An 18,698-nucleotide genomic window follows, 5' to 3' on the forward strand; every position below is an offset into this window, starting at 1 on the left:
TTAATGTGAAAAACACCAATCACTTCTTTTAAAATTTTAAAAGTTTAATAGTAATAAAATGGTTATAAAAATATTAAACAAATTGGAGCAATAAGAATTTGGACAATCAGTTAGGACAATAAAGGACAATAAAAGCATAGAATTACGAATGTTTGGATGCTTTCTTCTTGAAAGCATGGCTCACTAACAAACGATTAACTCTTAAAAGCAATAGCCTGTTGCATATTCATGTATCTCATACATGATTCAAAAATTCTTTTCAAACAAAGGGTTTTCTCTGGTTATTGTCAACTTCTCCTCCTTAATCCTGTTGGTACCTTAAAGGCAAGAAGGAGGTGGAAGAAAGTTTGTCTTTTCCGATAAGGGGGCAATAATTCTTCTCTTGGAGATTTAGGTGTCTTGTTGCTGTTATCTCCGTGTGAAGAATTTCTCTCACTAGTCAAAAAAAGTATCTTACATCACAAAGTTTTTATTTTAATATTATGCTATAGCCTAAAACTATATTTAATGCACTACTGAAAAGGATTAATACAGTATAACTTTTTAACATAACACATATAATATTCATTTTAATATTTGTGAAAAACCAATCATAAAATACACATTTTTCACCTTCATCTACAGAGGTAGAGATGTATGCTGCCTTCCTTACTATCTTCTTATCGTCAAGCATCAAGAAATCAATCATACCCATACTCTTCCAGTGTTCCCCATATTTTTTGGCACTCTATATGACAAAAAGACTGCTAGGTATAATAAGATCTTCCATGAACTCTGAAATTAAAACCACCAGTTATGTTGTGAGTCCATGTCTTTTTCTCTCTCTTGCCCAATCTGTTTTCCTAAAACTACTCCTGTCACAGATTCACATAGGTCTAGACTCCAAGTCTGCACCTGCAATGGCCAAACTTCCCACCCAGTAACAATTAGAGAGTCTTAATACCTAGAGCAGGTAAAGAACATTACTGACATTACTGGTGGACTGAATTTGAACTGAACATCCAAAGAGGAACCAGTACCTGATTACAGCCAGTGTGCTATGGAGTAATTCCAAAACTGCACTCTTCAGCTGTGATATTAGTAGAAAAAAGGGAAAGTCTTAACTCTAAATGTGCATAGTTGTAAAGTAGTTTTTATTGACAGTAATTTCTTTCACATAATTATATTTTTAATTTATAGACCTGGATAATGTTTTGAAAAATATTTTACAGGGTAGCAGTTTTTAGTTTATATTCATGTGAAGAGGAAGACATCTATCACTACAATAATTACAAATCATTTTGCTTCTAAAAACAAGCCCTTTTTCTAACTTCTTGATATAGATGGTAAGATGTCCATTTCACAGAATAAACTGACCTTGCTTCAGCTAGCTTTTGATGACAGAAACTGTTTGGCCATTAAAAGTATGTCCTTATTAAGGAATCAAATATCAGCTAACACTTAAAGAATGCCTCATTAATCTCAGAATATTAAGAGCTCTCTCTTCAAGCCAATGTGTTTCTAAATTATTTCAATTTTATACATTCTTTGATCCAAAGAAATGTTATGAAGCACTAAAATAATTTTTTCATTCACTTAGAATAAATACTAACATTTGCTGCTCTTATTGTTATCCCCAAAATTAATATTCAAATTTAACTATAACAGTGAAAATCTGCAAACACTCTAGCAACTGAAAAATTACAGCCTTATCATAACTGAGTTACAACATTGCATACACAGCTTATAAGGTCATAGGAAAACATGAAAATTTGATTTCCCTTCATTCCTGTTCTACAAGAAGATATTTTGCCCATAAATGTATAAAAACCACTGAATGGGAAACATTAAAAGAGTAGAAAAGCTGTATCAGAATAAACAACTGCAAAAGATTAGGAGCTATCAAATTTGGCACAAAACAACCATCAAGGAGCTATGAGCATTGAACACTTCAATGTGACTGCACAATTACCTCTTCTATCAATTAACCAATCATAATCTTTTTGAAAAAGACAAAATGTAGCACAGATATTAGCATATTAATAGAATTGCTAATAATTTCTGGAGACTCTAGCTGCATTCAAAAAGGTGAATAAAAAGACTAAGATGATAAAGAGACTCAACAGCCTATTCAAAAGGGAACTCAGGGAGATCAAGACAACCCAGAAAAGACATGGTGAGAACTGTATTAATGCATCTCTACACACACCTTTGACAGCTAACATTGTATGTAGAAAAAGAACTGCTAAACCTCAGGGACAAAACTGAGTCAAAAGCATAGCTTCTTTAGGTTGGCCACGAATTGTAGGATCGTATTGGTTGCAAGAGACCTCAGGGAGGTGATGTAGTCCAATTTCCTGCTCCAAACATGTCCAGTTAAAGAAGGCTATTCAGGATCTCATACAGTTGAGTTCTTAATGTCTTCACAGAAGACAATTCTGTAACATATCTGACTAAACTCATCCTGTATTTTACCACCTTCCTTGGGAAAATGTGTACCAAATAATAATGTCTCATGTTTCAACTTCTATTTCCCATCATCCTTTTACAGTACACTCTGGTTCTGTCTTCTCTATATGTTTTGTTAGGTACTTGTGGACAGAAGTAAAGATTTCAGTATTCTCCTTTCTGAGGCTGAACAAATCCAGTGCCTTTGACTTCTCCATTATGTCACATCATGTACTCCTGCCTCCTGACCAACTCGGTGGTCTTCTGCTTGGGTTGTTTCAGTCAAGGTCTTTCTTGTACTGTGGAGCCTGCAGCTGGACCCAGTATTACACAAATCATCTCACAAGTGCTGAATAGAGAAGAGTAATGACTTCCTTCGACCTGCTGTGTTTGTGCTTACAATCCAGGGCAGAGTGCATGACTGATTTTGCCACAAGGATGCACTGCTAACTCACAGTTAACTCACTGTCCACCAGGATGCCCAGGCACCCAGTTCTTTTTACATAAAGCTACTATCAAGACAATAAGCTCCAGCCTGTACAATTGCATTAGCTTATTCCATTTTAGGTCCATGGCTTTGTACACATTTAGGCTGAAGATTAAGATAATTTCTCATAGCCAGGGCTGGAAGAAGCAGGAAAATCATGGACTAAAAAATTAACTATATATGGGGCTTTATCAGTTCTTAGTAAGTACATTACTCACTTAATAAGTATTGGATATCAGCTGACAGCCAAGACATACACTCCTTAAATGCCTAATAAAGTTATCAAAAATACAACTTACATAAAAATTAATGATTTGATATTTCAACCCAATACCTGTTTAATCATTGCCTACTTCAACAGAATATAATTAAAATAGCAAAAGACTTTAATTGAAGCTGCTGAACTGTCTTTCCTAAGCAATCACGCTTAACTAGAAACTCTGGCACCTATTTATTTGATGCCAGCATACTGAATTTAAACACCAACCTGAGTCAGTACTCACCACGAGTTACTGAACTGACTGAAGATTTTAATCAGTACTTCCTGAAACATCATTTCTTTGTAAGAGGTATCTAACTTACTGTGATAGCAGTAAATTCTGAAAATTCCTTTAATTGCTTGTTAAAAAACAGGTAAGCTGCTTGTTAAAAAACAGGTAAGCTGTCTAGGTGCCTTGAATGGACAGAATGTACTTTCCTGACTGTACTGTTAGATAAGTGACTATCCAACATCCAACAGTTTTCACCACAGCTTCTATTTCCTAGAACTTAGATTTATAAGTAACACTCCCTAGTAAAACATTAACTTACACTACATACACATTTTGAAAGACAGCCTTTTGACTAGCATATAAAAAATGTTCTATTAAGATGGATTTTTCTTTGTGCTGATGCTTTTAGTTTAGTTTCTTACATCTCCTTACAAATCAAGCCCTCTAGTTCTCTGACTAGAATACATTTTCCACACTTTAAATTAGATCCATCAGAAAACCAAACCATTTACAAGAGGGCAGTTCCTGAACATTTCACAAAAAGTTGAGAAGGGCAAGCATAGCTGAGCTCTACACAACAGATTTTGCCCCTATTCCTTTCACTGAAAAGAACTCCAAAGAAGGCAGCCATAGCTCATAATGGCACAAAAACTGGTAAAAGGGTTGTCTGAAATATCAGAAAGGTGATATACCTTGATCTGTGCTCTTAAAAAGATTCTTTCAGTGATAAAAACAACTTTCTGTTTTGAAAGAGACACGTATTTCCCATAAATTCTAAATTAGACACCTTGACTTAGAAACAAAATAAAAATACTATGCTTGAAACAGCATTATTATTAATGGATAATAACAAAAGATTCCTAGAATCCTTCTAGGACCTTGCTTCTCGTAGGACAGTATCAACATGGTCTCTCCATCTGCTCAAGACACTGCACTACTTTTTCAAAAATCTTGAGATGACAAACACTAAGAAACCTGGTCTAAAGCTCAAGACCGTCCAAAGTACAGCCTCTCTACATAAGCCCTTTCTAATAGCTCTAATATTCTGGTTTATAGTTGAGTAGTAAATATATAGACATAAAAATTTGCACATCAACCATCTTAGGAATTCAGCATTAGTAAAGGATGAGAAGCATTAGTAAAGGATGAGAACAGCATTTGTTAAATATGAAGGCTTCTGCTGGGAATTCAGTATCTACAAAGGCTACAATATTTGAAACACAACATTTGAACAACAGTATCTATCTAAACATTTTCCAAACATGGAAAAGTGAAGAGAAAGCAAAATCAATTGTCTCTTCTGCTGCCATTTGCACACATTGACAAGGAAGATGTATTTGGGTCTCCCTCTAGTCCATGACACACCAAACAGAAGTGTAGGCACTTTTTTCAGGCAAAGAATTCCAGTTAACATGTTTTCCAATGCTTGTACACCTGCAACATGCCATCTTCATCCTCCAAAAATATCCTAAAATTAAAGTCAAAACTTAAAGGCACTTGAAGAAGCAAGCTAAAAGGTTTTAGACTGTCTTTCAAGACTCTTAAATCTCAGATTACTTCCTTAAATTTCTATGCGCCATCTTGCACTTCATCTGAAATATCAAGTCAGGCTTTTGCTGAAAATGCATGACCTGGGTTAAAAGTTTAGGGAGGAGCCGAATTATTTCAAATCACTTCAAAATTCTGATTTTTCAGACTGCTTGCTTTTTGAGTCTTTCTGTCACTTACTAAACTGTGAGGGCAGAGTTCTTATATCATCCCTCCACCTCCCATATATCATCCTGAATTTCTTATATCTAATGCTCACAGAACTTTAATGTTACATTATCCTCACTTCCCCTCCCCCCACGTGCCTTACAGTCACCATTACCACTTAATGGTGAACAAACAACAATGAAGGGACCGTAAGTTACAATAATATATTTTATTGCCAAGTAGCATTTAGGCTGACATAATAAAAGGTTTTTCATATAACCAAAATGCACATTTCTATCCAGAATTGTCTCTCCTGTACCTCTGAATTCCAAGAAGGCAGCATACTCTCCATTTTCTGGGGAGCCCTCTTTACTTGCTTCATTCTCCACACAGCATTCATTTAAAAATCACTTCAAATCCAGGAAACCACATACATTATTCAAAAATTTGAGGAAAAGGAACTTACCAAATGTCCATTTAAATCTTTACACTTGTTTCTCTGTGATGTCTCAGTCTTCCAACTCTTGAATACCAAGATGAAGTTTGCAAACAATTCCAAAGCACTGAACTTTAAGTTTAGATTTATTTTGGGTTTGTAAAGAAAGCAATTTTACATCAGTAACTTGACAAAATTAAGTTAAATATAGATCTTTCAACAAATGACAAGTGTTGTAGAAAAACTTTACTTTGCTCATTTTGAGGCAGATAATGTAAAAACTGCCACAGAAACAAGTGATCTTGAAGTTTATTTATGTATCTTATACAATTTTATGTTAAACCCAAATACTGAATATTCAGAGCACTTTAAATATTTTAAGCTATACAGACAGGTTAACAGCAGAGCCCAAATGCCAAACTATCTGCCTATTTTAAACATAATTTTAAAAGCACTTAATGAAGTTGCAGGAATTCCAACTGATATCACATAACTTATTTCAAAAGATGCTTACTGAGAAGTACTTTCTTCAAATATATTTACAGGAGACAATATTATTCTTAGGGCTGTGGAAAATTGCTAGCATACTGAAGCTGAAGTCGTAAGTTAGTGATGTCACCATGATTTTTGCCACTGCCTTCACTGATGCAAAGATTTCTTTTATCTACTTATTCTTCTGTTAGATAGAAGGTGTAAATGCCAGCTCAGATTTAAAAAATAGCTATTTGAAAAGTATTTCCACAAGGCACATGTGCAATATGAAGCTAAATTATCACATATATCAAATTTCCAGCCTTTATTACTATTCCATATTCCATATGAAAGTCACTGACACATTGCCGCAAAAGCAAAACAAAACAGAAACAGCGCCACTGTTAACCTTTGCTGAATTCCTTCTTAAGGCTATGTAGCTGAGCTCCAAGGGAAAATCACTTTCATGGGTAAACACATGGTATCATATTTTTAACCAAGTTACTAAAATGAATTTAAAAAAAAAAGATTTGGTACTTGTGAATTGCTTCATTACTACAGGTATGGATCCCACAGCCATGATTTAGAGATGTGGGACATATAGTTCTATAAAAATGTTTTAACATTCACATTTTTAAGAAGCAAGTGATAAGAAGTACGGCTTCTCAGTATGAACACATTCAGTAATAATTACTAATCTTAGCTTGAGAAACTGAGATTACTTCCATTTTCTTATTACAAGCAGTGGCAAATTGACTGCTGAAGTGCGTCTCACCAAAGCTGTTGAGCTTTTATGTTATGCCATTATCTGATAAAAATTCCACTAAACAGAGCTGAAAATAATACCACAAAAACCTTTTAGGTTTTAAATTTCAAATCAGAGGCACAAATGTGATGGTTTTGGCTATATTCATGTGAATCTGTGAATAGTTAGTAAGCTTCAGCTTTATTCTATTTATTATCAACTAAACCACTTTGATTTTTTGTAATGTTAGGTCTACCTATAGTAAACCAACTGTGTGTGCTCCAGTATACATGCATCTGACTCAGTTCATTGTACATGTGTGCCAGGTCCTGTCTAGAACCACCCTTTGCGGCTTAACTACATACATTCTTAATAGAGGTCTTGCTAGCTTTAAATCAGTGCTATATTAACATAGCTCTCAGTTTCAAAACCAGGAATAGCCCTTGTTTGGCCACATTGAGACAGCACTTGTCTGCAAGCACTGGTACAGATACAGTCCTCACACGGAAGGGATTGAAGAAATACATTCCTGGAAGTAACTTATTTCTTCAGCTGAACTTAGCAATACACCTTGTAGAATCAAACCATAATTTGCTTAAGAAATTAAGGGCAATGCAAGACATAATGATTTAATTTTAATTTCTGTTCACAAAGTATTAAACAAAAAAAGTAAAACAAATTTAAATCACTACATACAAATTTAAAGCTTGAACACTCTTAAAGGTACCTGTTTTACTTGAAACACTTCAAATGTTTAGTACCATTTAAGACTGCATTTTTAAAAGTGTGAAATAATAAACTCCTACAAAAATATAAAATAATAGCAAGCATTTTATTTTTAAACATTTGGGGGGACAGATATGGTTTGTGAGTTTTCTACTATTTCTTCCATGTTTCATGAGCTGTTCAATTGAAATGTAGCCATGGAATGCTTCATAGTTAAGGCTCAGGGTCATATGATAACTCTACGTGAATCTAAGCATGAGTAAATGCTTTCAATTTTTTGGCAACAAATCTCACACTACAACGTAGTGAGCCCCTTTTTATCATCAGCCTCCTATGCTGTATAGGGAACTCACCTCACGTATTACACGTAGCAGCCACAAGGAATAAGAATCAGAGTGCATCAGCGTCAGAGTTCCTAAAGCTATTAATACAAAAAACCTTCTCCTCAAGAGAACAGATATGACTCCAATTCAGAGCTGTACCACCTCTTCTGATCAGACCTACAATCTCCTCTCCCAGAGAGCTACTCACCTATCTTAAATCAAGATCTGGAAACAATTCACCATCATGAGAACACTCAGGCGTCTTTCAGTGTTTAAACTGTCATCCCATTTTGTTAATGGCATTTCCCGTAAAACAAAGATTTTCCATTGCCAAATAGCTTAGGCAGTTGGACTTATAAATTTTACAGATTCATAACATACTAAAACCAAACTTCACACATTCATCTTATGCTTGCACAGTACAGAAAAAAATATAAACCACAATAAAATCATGCACAGAACACCAAAATAATATATGAAGTCTGATTTTGTTCAAGGTCTTGAATAAAAAAGTAGTAGTATTAGTAATCTCATGTTGTGGGGTTGGTTTTGTTGTTGTTTGGTTTGGGTTTTTTTCTTTGTTTTTGCTTGTTTTTCTTTTTAAACACATCAAATATGAGATAAATTAGAGTAAGTTTTAATTCCCCACCTTCCCCAAATACTGGTTCTTCAGATTCCAAAGCAATTCTGTGTTCTTAATAGGCATTTATGTATGTATTTATACTTAAATTTTGTATTTCTTTCTATGTAGAAGACTAACTCAAATTCTCAAATTTACCACAATAACACAAAAGTGAATTAATAAAATATTAATATACTTTAAGAATATCCCAGTGTTTTTATCACAGATTATTTCTAGTCCATTTTAAGTTGTGTGTGATACATCAAAATAAATACTTGAGATTTATTGTTCTTAATATTCCAAAAATATATCTGCTTACCATCAGTTCTCTTGCTTCAAAGTCATCAATGAAAATCAAAATTATTCTGACTGCACATTAGATACAAAATTGCACCAAACCCAGATTTAATAAACTCATACTACTATTAGGTATTATGCAGTTACATAAACTGTTGAAATGCTTAACTTTTTAATCTAGCATATCTAGCTAACTTTAGATGTTAAATTATGAATATGCTGAACAACTGGTCATTTGACAGATAATCAAAAAGCACCTCACACAATAACTTCGTATTTTCACCTCTAAGCTTCTGTATCATAATCTATGTGATTCTTATTCATCTGAATGATTCTGTATCAATCATTTCAGTCCTGGACATCAAAGTAGTCAATAACTGGTTCTTCCTTTAATGGTTTGGATAAACCACTGTTTCCACTAGTCCTGAAATTACAAGAATATTAGATATTACATGCATGGAAAAAAAAGATACAAAGTAAACTGAATCACAAACTCCCATAACATCTCAGTGTGCACATACACACTGCATTGGTCAATAGCATGTAGTTCTAAACTAAGTTTTATTCAAAGTATCTTAATGCTCCAGAAAGCCTTTGTTTACTGAATTTTTACAAAAACATATGACCGATTAAATTAATGTACATCAACATGTGTCTGAATGGACTAAATGTCTTTTGGGGTTTTACCAGAAAATGTAATTTACCAGTAATATTTATTACAAAAATTATACTGTACTGAAGACTAAATGTTCAAAATGCCTTTTTAAAGGAAACAGCAAAATAAATACTGTCAAAGTGAGCTGATGATCAAACCTGCTTGCTTTCAAAAGCAAGAGTAACAAAAAATATACGGTCATAGCAAATCCAAACACTGTAAAGATTTTTTTCAGTAAGACAGCATGAGATCTTCCAAAAGATTTTGTAGAATTAAGAATTTCTAAAGAAACTTTACTTCTAGTAATGAAAAATAAATGGCTAAGACCCTCTATTTAATTTTGCTACATAACTCCTTGGCATTAATTAGGGTCACTGAAGACAGGGATCCCACAGAAGTGGAAACAAACAGTATCAACCTATTAAAAACTGACACTGAGTTACACCTTAAGCAATCCTTCTAGAAATATGTTTTGCTCTAGATGCTTAGCTCTGAAACAATTTACATTTTTTCAGAACAGCCTACTTTGTATTCCAGCAGCACCTACCAAAAGTAGTTACTGCAACATTAAGCAGTCCCTTTCTGCAAAAGGTACTTGAACATAACTTCAGATGCTCATCTGCAAAAAAATTTGGGAGGAAAACACTTCTAAAAGGTAAAACCTGAACAAATAAAAAGCCACCCATTAAAAAAAAGAATTGTAACTATGAGATAACTACAAGTATCTGAAGCTGGCAGGTCATACAACATAAAGACTGTCCTTTTAAGACTATTCTTAAGACTATTCTTCATCTTATATAAGATGCCTTATATACCCTATATTCAGTAATTCTTACTATTTGACAAAAATTGTAGGTCACCTTTAATCAACTGTGTAGTCATATATATACAAGAAAAATACATTTAGTACCAGTCCAAATAAATAATTTTATGCCAGTAAGACACTGGTTAAAGGTAAAAGAAAAAAAAAGAATCCCAAACCTCCAAAAGAGCACTCTCTTCCCAACTATCTAATATTTATTTTAAAATAATTTTAAACCCAAATTATATTTGTTATGCTACTACTCATATACCGCACAGCCAATCTCACATTTTCTTATCACTTCATTTCATGCTTACATCTGTGGAAAGAACATCTTAATGCATACTGCAAGCTCCAAAGCAGAAAAAAGGGGAAAAAGCAGACGCAGAGCATAAGAAGCTGAAGCTCAGGAATATGTTCCTTGGGGAACTCAGCACAAATTGAAGAATAAGGTTTTAAATCCAAATTCCTTACTTATCTGTTTGTTTGTAATGAAGAAGAGGAGGTGCAGGCCTGCTCTGCATTTCTTTATCTAGCACAGAAGTTAAGGTATTGCTTGGACAAACGGATTTCCCTCTAAAGAAATAAAAGAAAGAGTATTTAGTTCAATAGGAAATCATACTCATTAAGAAGCTGGGAATGAGTAATATTTGTAAGTAGCAATTTTGGTATCAGAGCTCACATTTGTCTTAAATTGTCTATTCAAATATTTCATTTTCCAGCCATGGAGATCAACACTCCAAAAAATACATTTTCATTACCAAAAATCTATCCAGTATTCTAAATGTCTCTTCACTGCTGTCTATAAAAGATGCAGAAGCAGCTTACTAGATTTGAGCATTGGTACCCAGACTTCTTTTCCACATGTGAGGTCCACAACTCTTTTCTACTATGAAGTGCACTAAATGATCAACTGTTAAAATAGCAAAACTGGGATACTTATACTCTAGGGCAACATATCTGTTCTTTCAAAGAACAAGATATAAATCAGAAGGAAGAACTTAATAGCTTAACTCAGCACCACAAGAACACAGTTCAATGAATCTTTACAACATATCTAAAATTTTGGAAACACCTTCTCAAATGCTGGCAGTAAATAATGTTGAAGTCATTGATCACAGCACTCTGCTAAAAGGCACTCTCTCAAACAACACTGCCTCTTCCTTGTAAGCAGTTCTAGGTGAATCAGATCAGAGGAAAAACACTATGCATTAGAGTAGGCAAATTAAAAAATCAGCTTTTTCTGTCCTCCATGCTAATTACAATCCATTATGTGATTGCCACCACACTTGTGCCTGTCCCATCTGCAGTGTAAGGGTCACCCCACAGCTATGGTTACAGGGCAGTATGTTCTCCAGTATAAGAGGACAATGTACTTCAGCGTGTGTATACTTATATTTTTTAGGCAGTGACTCACACTCAACTTCAGCTGGCAATCTCTGCCTAAAGGCTGGAGAAAGAGGAAGGATATATATATATAAAAATAATAATAATCTGGAAACACACAACCCCCAACACCCAGGAAAAAATAAAAAAGTCCTAGAAAGATCTTTCCAAAAGGCATCTAACTGAAAAAAAAAATCCAAATCATTACCAAACACACTATCTTTAATAGGTTGTGGAGATCTCTTAAAATTTCATCTGAATTTACGAGCCACTTTTCAAGAGTGAGTTTGTCTTATTTCACTTGGATGATTTAACTGCAAGACTGAAAGAGCTTCCACTGTTAGCATCTATTCCATTCTCAGTTTCTTCTTCATCGCATCTGGGGGTAGATAAGCCTGAATAAATTAAAATTCTTAAACCTCATCAAGGTCAATTTTTTACCCTTCTTGCACTTTCTTCTAAACCCATGCTACTGACATTTTCAGACCAACCTACTCCTTGTACACTAAATTAAACTGCATTCCTGAAAGGTTTTTATTGCGTATTAGAAAAAAATTCTTCACTCAGAGAGTTGCCAAGCATTGGAATAGGCTGCCCAGGGAAGTGGATGAGTCACCATCCGTGGAGGTATTTAAAAGATGCATAGGTATGTTTAGGGACTTGGTTTAATGGTAGGTAGACTTGACACTACTACTGGACACAATGATCTTTTCCCCACCTACATAATTCTGTGTCAAGTACTAAATAAGGACATTTCCTCCTTATTTACTTTATTCGTCCATTTTAAAATATACTCCTCCAGATAATGAGATTCTCTGTGTTTGGTAATTACATTAACTTCCTACTCAATGAATACCATCATATGCATCTTGTATCTTTCAAAATTACATACTGAATAGGAACAATGCTGCAAAGCAATGGGTTGCATATTGTTTTAATTCCAGAAATGTGCACATGTTGAGTTCCATGCTTTGTCACGTACTTGAAAATTCATACTTTTTCCCCACTTCCCTGAGCAGTTGAAATCTCACATCAGTATGCAGATGAATGCCAATTCTATTTCAGAGCTTACAAAAATTATGTATTTGTCTTATTTCCATTATCTTCATCGTTTTTGTTTAATAATATCTTGTTTATATCAGTCTGTATTTAAGGGCAAATTTTTGTGATATTGTGGCAACACAGATGAAAAACTCCACAACATTTCCAAGGTTAAGTCCACTAAAATATTAAGTGGTGATTCCTGAGCCCCTTTCAGTATTGTTTTAAACTGAGTACTGACATTCTATTCCAATGAACTACAAGATCTTACAAACATAGGTGACCAATTAAAAAAGCATTCCCATCTCCCCAACAGTTAAAGTTTTCATTATTTGGAAAAAAAGTCACTTGTCACAGGCCATAATTTTTTCAAGATTATATTACGTTTACAGGTACACTGTAACAAGTATATTACAGTCCTATCAGTTGAAAACAGGTGATTTTCCTCTCCTGTCTAAAACAGTTTAAAAGTCCTTTTCTCCCTTAGCGCTAAGCCTGCCATATAAAGTCAAATGCTCACACTGCTACTTCAGTTACAACACAGCTCTAGAGTTCTAAGTGGAAAAAGACAACAGTGGTAGATGGGAGGGTATTCCGCTATCTTTCATGTTTATCAACTGTGATATGCAAAAACATGGAAAGTAAATTGCCTGGAGGTAATTAAGCAAAAAAAGAAGGAAGCCTAGAAAGGCCTTCAACAATTAAAGTAAGTTGTCTGTCCTTATTTTAGAATATCAGACTATATCTCACTTGTATAGTAAAAAAGAAAATAACTGACAGCTCTGAAATGCTGGGAACAGAACACTTGGAAGAATACATGTGGCAGTAATTTCTACTAATTAGCTAAAAAAAAATCTTCCTGAAAAAAGAGAATGTTCCTGCATTTTAAGAAAGTAAATCAGCAGTTCTGCTCTAAAGTTAAATGTTCCCAGGATGTAGAGAGTTAATATAGCAAACTTTTAAAAATCAGAAGGGATCAAAGCCTTGTGAACAATCAGAAATGACCCTGGAACCAAATTTGCTTTGGTCACTTTGGTCATATTAAGGCCTAGACATGTTTTAGCTTTGACAAAATTTAGCATCCGTCAAAAAAAAAAAAAAAACAAAACCAAAACAAAAAAAACCCAAACAAACAAACAAAAAACCCAAAAACAACAACAACAAAAAAACCCCACAAAAACCAAAACCAAAACACCCCAAAAAACCCAAAACCCCAGCAACAAAAAACACACCAAAAACCCACAGGGGATTTAGAGACGAAAATCTATAAACTTACACTTCAGCAAATTTAACACCACCTTCTGTATGCATTGGTGGCACACTGATTGGTTAAAGGAAAAAAAAAAAGATGAAACAGTCACTCACATTTAGCCCATGTGGAAAAACCCCAAACAACTGAATTCAACAATTCAACTAAACAGATGCACAATAGGAAAAAACCCCTTTGATTAATTAATTACCAGAAATAAGAAAGAAAGCAGACCCTATCTAACCCATGGTTATCTATCATCAGCTTTGAAAGAACTGTTGATATGAAAACAGAAGGCTCTGCCAGTATTTTGGACATTTTGATATGAAAGTTGCCATTCTTCAGTTCATTAATTTATTCTCAAAGTAAGGAAAAGAAAAACCAAGTGCCTGCCTCAAGCAACAAAGTTGAGATGACACATTTTTAATGTCAGTACAGGAAAAGCATGAATGTAAACCATCTGCTGATTTTAAGGCAGTGCTAGTGCTTACAGGATAGCCTGTTGTATAAAACTGAAATGTGGGAATCATGACTCAATTTGTCTTCTTCAAGACTTCAAGCTCAATTTTTGTAACTACAGGATGGATCAGCATTGAACTGTTTTGGTATGAACTACTACAAAATTCTTTGTCCACCAATCTGTTCAGACTTATTCCATGTAGTCTTGCAAAAATGCACCACCATCTTTCAGACTGAGCAGATTTTTCTGAAAAATGTCTCCAAAAACCAGTAGCAGTTGAGGTGGAATAATGAAGCAAATGGCTCTTTAACAATCTCCTGATTGTTTAAACTTCATATATTCTATGTTAAAAGCTTTCCAGAAGCAACACATACTATTCTCAGGGCAAACAATTTACAACAACATTTAAGGAAAAAAACAGTTAGAAAAAGATGCAGCTTTCTTCTGAAGCAGGACTGCTGTTAAAACCACCTTGGCTGGTGACCAGTAGCAGTATTTGTACTTAAATGTACTGGGATGTGCAGCGTTTTCTTTCTGCGATGCAACTGCCATGATCTAATAAGGATGTTCCATGTGGTTACAGGGGGTTTAATTTCTTTAGGTCTTTGATTCTGCTGATTTTGTATAGTCTACATCTAGGTATCCATTTCAAAACCATTTCCAGACTAACCTTACTGAAAGGAAGTTAATTCCTGGGAGAAAAAAATAGCACAGGACATGTCAATGAAACTATGACAGCATGTGGCTTTCTCCGTGAGAACCATGTGGGACATTGTCACCTTCTTGAGAAGTCCCCTTGTTCATGAGGAAAAACTGAGCCTAACATTCTTCCTGGAAGTAAAAGGAAAAAGATCGGTCTTACAGGAATAACTGCCCTCAAAACCACTTCTAGGATTTCTCAAGTCCAGACAAGCTGCTTAAACACTGGCCACTACATAAAAACAAGCAGGCACCCCTTTAACAGGCTCTGGAATCCAGAGTTATTTGGAGAAGGAGGAAATTTTTACTCATCTAAGTAAAAAACTTTAAAAAAACACTGACAGGTACAGTGAAACACAAGTGTGTACTTAGAAAAGAAAGTTTTACCCTTCTCATCACAACAGTCTGGATATTACTTCTGAACCTTGTATTGCAACTGTTCAAAAGATGGTGACTTTCTCTGTGCTGCCAACAGGCAAGCACAGAGAAAGGCACTTGAAAGGATCCACTATGGGTCTTACACTTCAAATGACACCCAGAACTGTAATTCAGATTAAGCTTAACAGTCAGTCAATACTGGGAATGATCTTCTCTGTGGTTATATGGGCAATGCTGCACACGAGTGATTCTAATGCAGCTAATATGACCAACTTTTACTGATGGTGATGGAGGCAAAGTTTGTCCCTAGATCTCTGGAATAGGAAACAACCTGGTTGGAGGAAGCTTTTTTAGCACCAAGGAAACTTTCTCACCCTTCTAACGGACTTGTATAGGGATATTAAAATTTGAATGACAAAATACTGGAGTGTGAAGAGAAGGAATGGTCTTTTTGCCTGAATGATTTTCATTTATTTATACATGAAAGAGCCCATGATAGAAATACAAAGGCATTGCTGAGATAGAATGAAACAAAACCATTTTGACTTTCTGGTGATTACTAGCTCTGGGAGTTGAAGAAGCCATTGTGAAATACTCAAAAATATCATTCTAGAACATGAGCTATTTTTCATGTGAGGCTACAATGTTTTTTATATTTTGAAGAGGTGGCAAATAAAAAGAAAATTAAAAGAAGCTTTGGAATAATCCATTAAATTAAGAAGTACTGGTATGCAGCTGAAGAATAGTCTCAGCAGCTCATTCAAGTGTCTTTTAAGAGTGGCAGTAATAAAATAGAAGCATTTGCATTCTGCGCAGTACGCTACTCCCTGAGAAACCCAAGAGAAGAAAAAGTGTGCAATATGTCCTAAAACCAGAGGAAGGCCTTCCACTCTCAAGTTGCAAAATATCCCTTTGGTTTTAAAGCATAATCATCTGCCCTGCTCCTTTTATCATCTTCACTAATTTCTCATCTGCCCTCCTATTTCTTTATTATTTTTTTAAATAGACATTTTTTACATATGAACTCTTTGCTCATCTTCCTTTACTTGAAACAAAAAGTATCTTACATTGTAAGATCAAAGTAATGTTCCATCTCTCTTGGAAGAAATCAAGATTGTAGCTAAGCTACCAACTGATGAACAAGTTCAGGAATAGCTCATGGCACTCTAATAGCATGGAAGATGAGAGATTTCTTACAACTGCAGTCAATATTTACAGTTAAAAACAACTGGTTGTTAAATAGTCACAATTTGACAGCACTAAACTAAATATGCTGATGAATAAGGAGCACAATCAATGAAGCTCTGATACAAGAAGTCTTCCCATACTATGTCTTTAGTCCAATCACCTTAGTTTTTTCCTAGCTGTATTCCCTTAATTTTCTTTTCTACAATGAACTGCCTTCTGTGAGTGTTCTCCAAAACATTTCATTTTTGCTACAAAATCTCTTCCATTTGCAGTAATTCCTGTTCCCTCTTTGTCCATTAGCTAAAGAGAGAGTATACTCTGTGATAGGTTCATATAGATGGAGAAATATGTTACAATAACCAGATTTTTTCAAAGATGGTGCAAATTTAAGTATAATTTAAGTATGATTTCTCAACCCAGAAATTAGTTTTCATAAAATTTTATTACATACATTATTTTTGATACCTCTTTCAAATCTAGCTGATGACCAATAGTTACTGGAAAGATGAATGGAAAACAATCTTGCAGAATATTTTCTTAGCTTTTTTATTTCTAATGGTGTTTTCTTCTCTGCAGATTTACTTGAGTAAATAAGCCCATGAAACTATTAATTCAAAAACTGCTTTAAAAATTATTCTCCTGGAAATTACTACATTTTGCAAATTGCACTGTAAATAAACTCCTTCTGTTAAGTGATAAAAAAACCATCCAATTAGTTAAACTATACTGTAAAGATTTGAAAGCAACAATGAATTACATACTTCACTGCAGTGATAACAACATTGCGCTTTGGTTCGTTGTCATAGCTCACACTTTCAATGCCATAAACCTGAGCTAATTCATGGATGATTCTGCGGTGATCTCTGTTCATTGGTGGGTAACAATGACTCTTCTTTGTGTGCTTGCCCTGAATTCAACAGAAAAGGTAAAGAAAGAAAAAAAAAAAGGTGAAGTTTTCCTTCAGAAGAGCCAGGGGGAAGAAAACAATGAAAAAAGTGTTTCTACCTCTAAAATTTTGCTGTTATGACAAAATCAATACCACAAATTGCTAAGACCTCTGTATTGACAGAAAGCTCATCTAAAATTATTAATTTAATTCCAAAATTAAAGTGTATGTTTTCTGTTGTTTCCATCACCTCAAAGTTTACACATGCCCACATAGGGGTATATTTTAAGTTTGAAATATAAATCCTGGTTACAGTCATTCTACTTAAATTCCAAAAAACAACACAAAATTATTTTTATCAGAATTTTTTTTTTATAAAATGATCTGCCAGGTTCACATCAGATCCAATTTCATTTTGTAGATTGGCTTCATAATGCAAATACTGCAGATAGCTACAAAGATGTCAAATTTATCAATCACATCCCTCTACCAAAGAAGCTATTTATCTGAAAGTTACTCATGTAATGTCACCAGTAGATTCTTTATTAAATAAAACCCCAATGTTCTATTTTTTATCTGTTAACAAAGACTGATAATGCTTGATTCAGCACTGATTATTATATCAACAGTAAAAGAACAAACAATAAAGCAGGGCCCTATGAGCCCATGACCTTAACAGCTCTGGCACCTGGAGGACCTCCTGCCCATCCTTCTCCACTGACCTTTGTGTCTCCATGTTGTTTCCCTCACAAGCTTTCACCTCCTCCTCTTCTCTAGCTGGAATCAAAACAGTGAACCCACCTTTGTTTTGATTTCTTCTTAAATATGTTATTGCAGAGGTAATTAGAGATTACCATCATTTCTAATTGGCCCAGCCTTGGCCAGTGGCATGTCCATCTTCAGAGCCATCAGGGATTGGCTCTGCCAGACACGGTGGAGGTTTCTAGCAGCTTCTCACAGGAGCTACCTCTGTGATCCCCTCTAATATTGTTTTAACTTATTCATCAGTGACTTGGATGAAGGGGTAGATTTCTCTTCAGCAAGTTCACTGATGACCCAAAGCTGGAAGGAGTGGCCAACACCCCAGAGCGTTGTGCAGCCCTTCAAAAGGATCTCAGCAGGCGGGAGGAATGGGCAGAGAGGAACCTTCTGAAATTCTTGGAAGGCAAGTACAGAGACCTGCACTCAGGGAAGAAGAACTTCATGCACCAGTATAGGCTGACCTGCTGGAAAG

General features: G+C 34.9%; 1 protein-coding gene across 3 annotated transcripts in view; it reads right to left on the minus strand.

Moving 5' to 3' along the window:
* Positions 1–5,314: 5,314 nt before the first annotated feature.
* NFX1 (nuclear transcription factor, X-box binding 1) overlaps positions 5,315–18,698 on the minus strand; it is an 85,654-nt gene continuing 72,270 nt past the window's right edge. The window contains exons 22-25 of one of the 3 annotated variants that reach the window (XM_066557504.1): positions 17,340–17,485; positions 13,881–13,925; positions 10,652–10,753; positions 5,315–9,144 (exon numbers count right to left, since the gene is read on the minus strand). In XM_066557504.1, coding sequence (XP_066413601.1) covers positions 9,069–9,144; positions 10,652–10,753; positions 13,881–13,925; positions 17,340–17,485 — 369 coding nt within the window. In that variant the 3' untranslated portion in view covers positions 5,315–9,068. Of the gene's footprint in view, positions 9,145–10,651; positions 10,754–13,880; positions 13,926–13,970; positions 15,145–17,339; positions 17,486–18,698 lie in introns of those variants that run through there. The other 2 variants (XM_066557512.1, XM_066557521.1) reach the window with 2 other exon arrangements.

Source organism: Molothrus aeneus, chromosome 1 (assembly GCF_037042795.1).
Source record: "Molothrus aeneus isolate 106 chromosome 1, BPBGC_Maene_1.0, whole genome shotgun sequence".
In the NCBI taxonomy this organism is placed as follows: Eukaryota; Metazoa; Chordata; class Aves; order Passeriformes; family Icteridae; genus Molothrus; species Molothrus aeneus.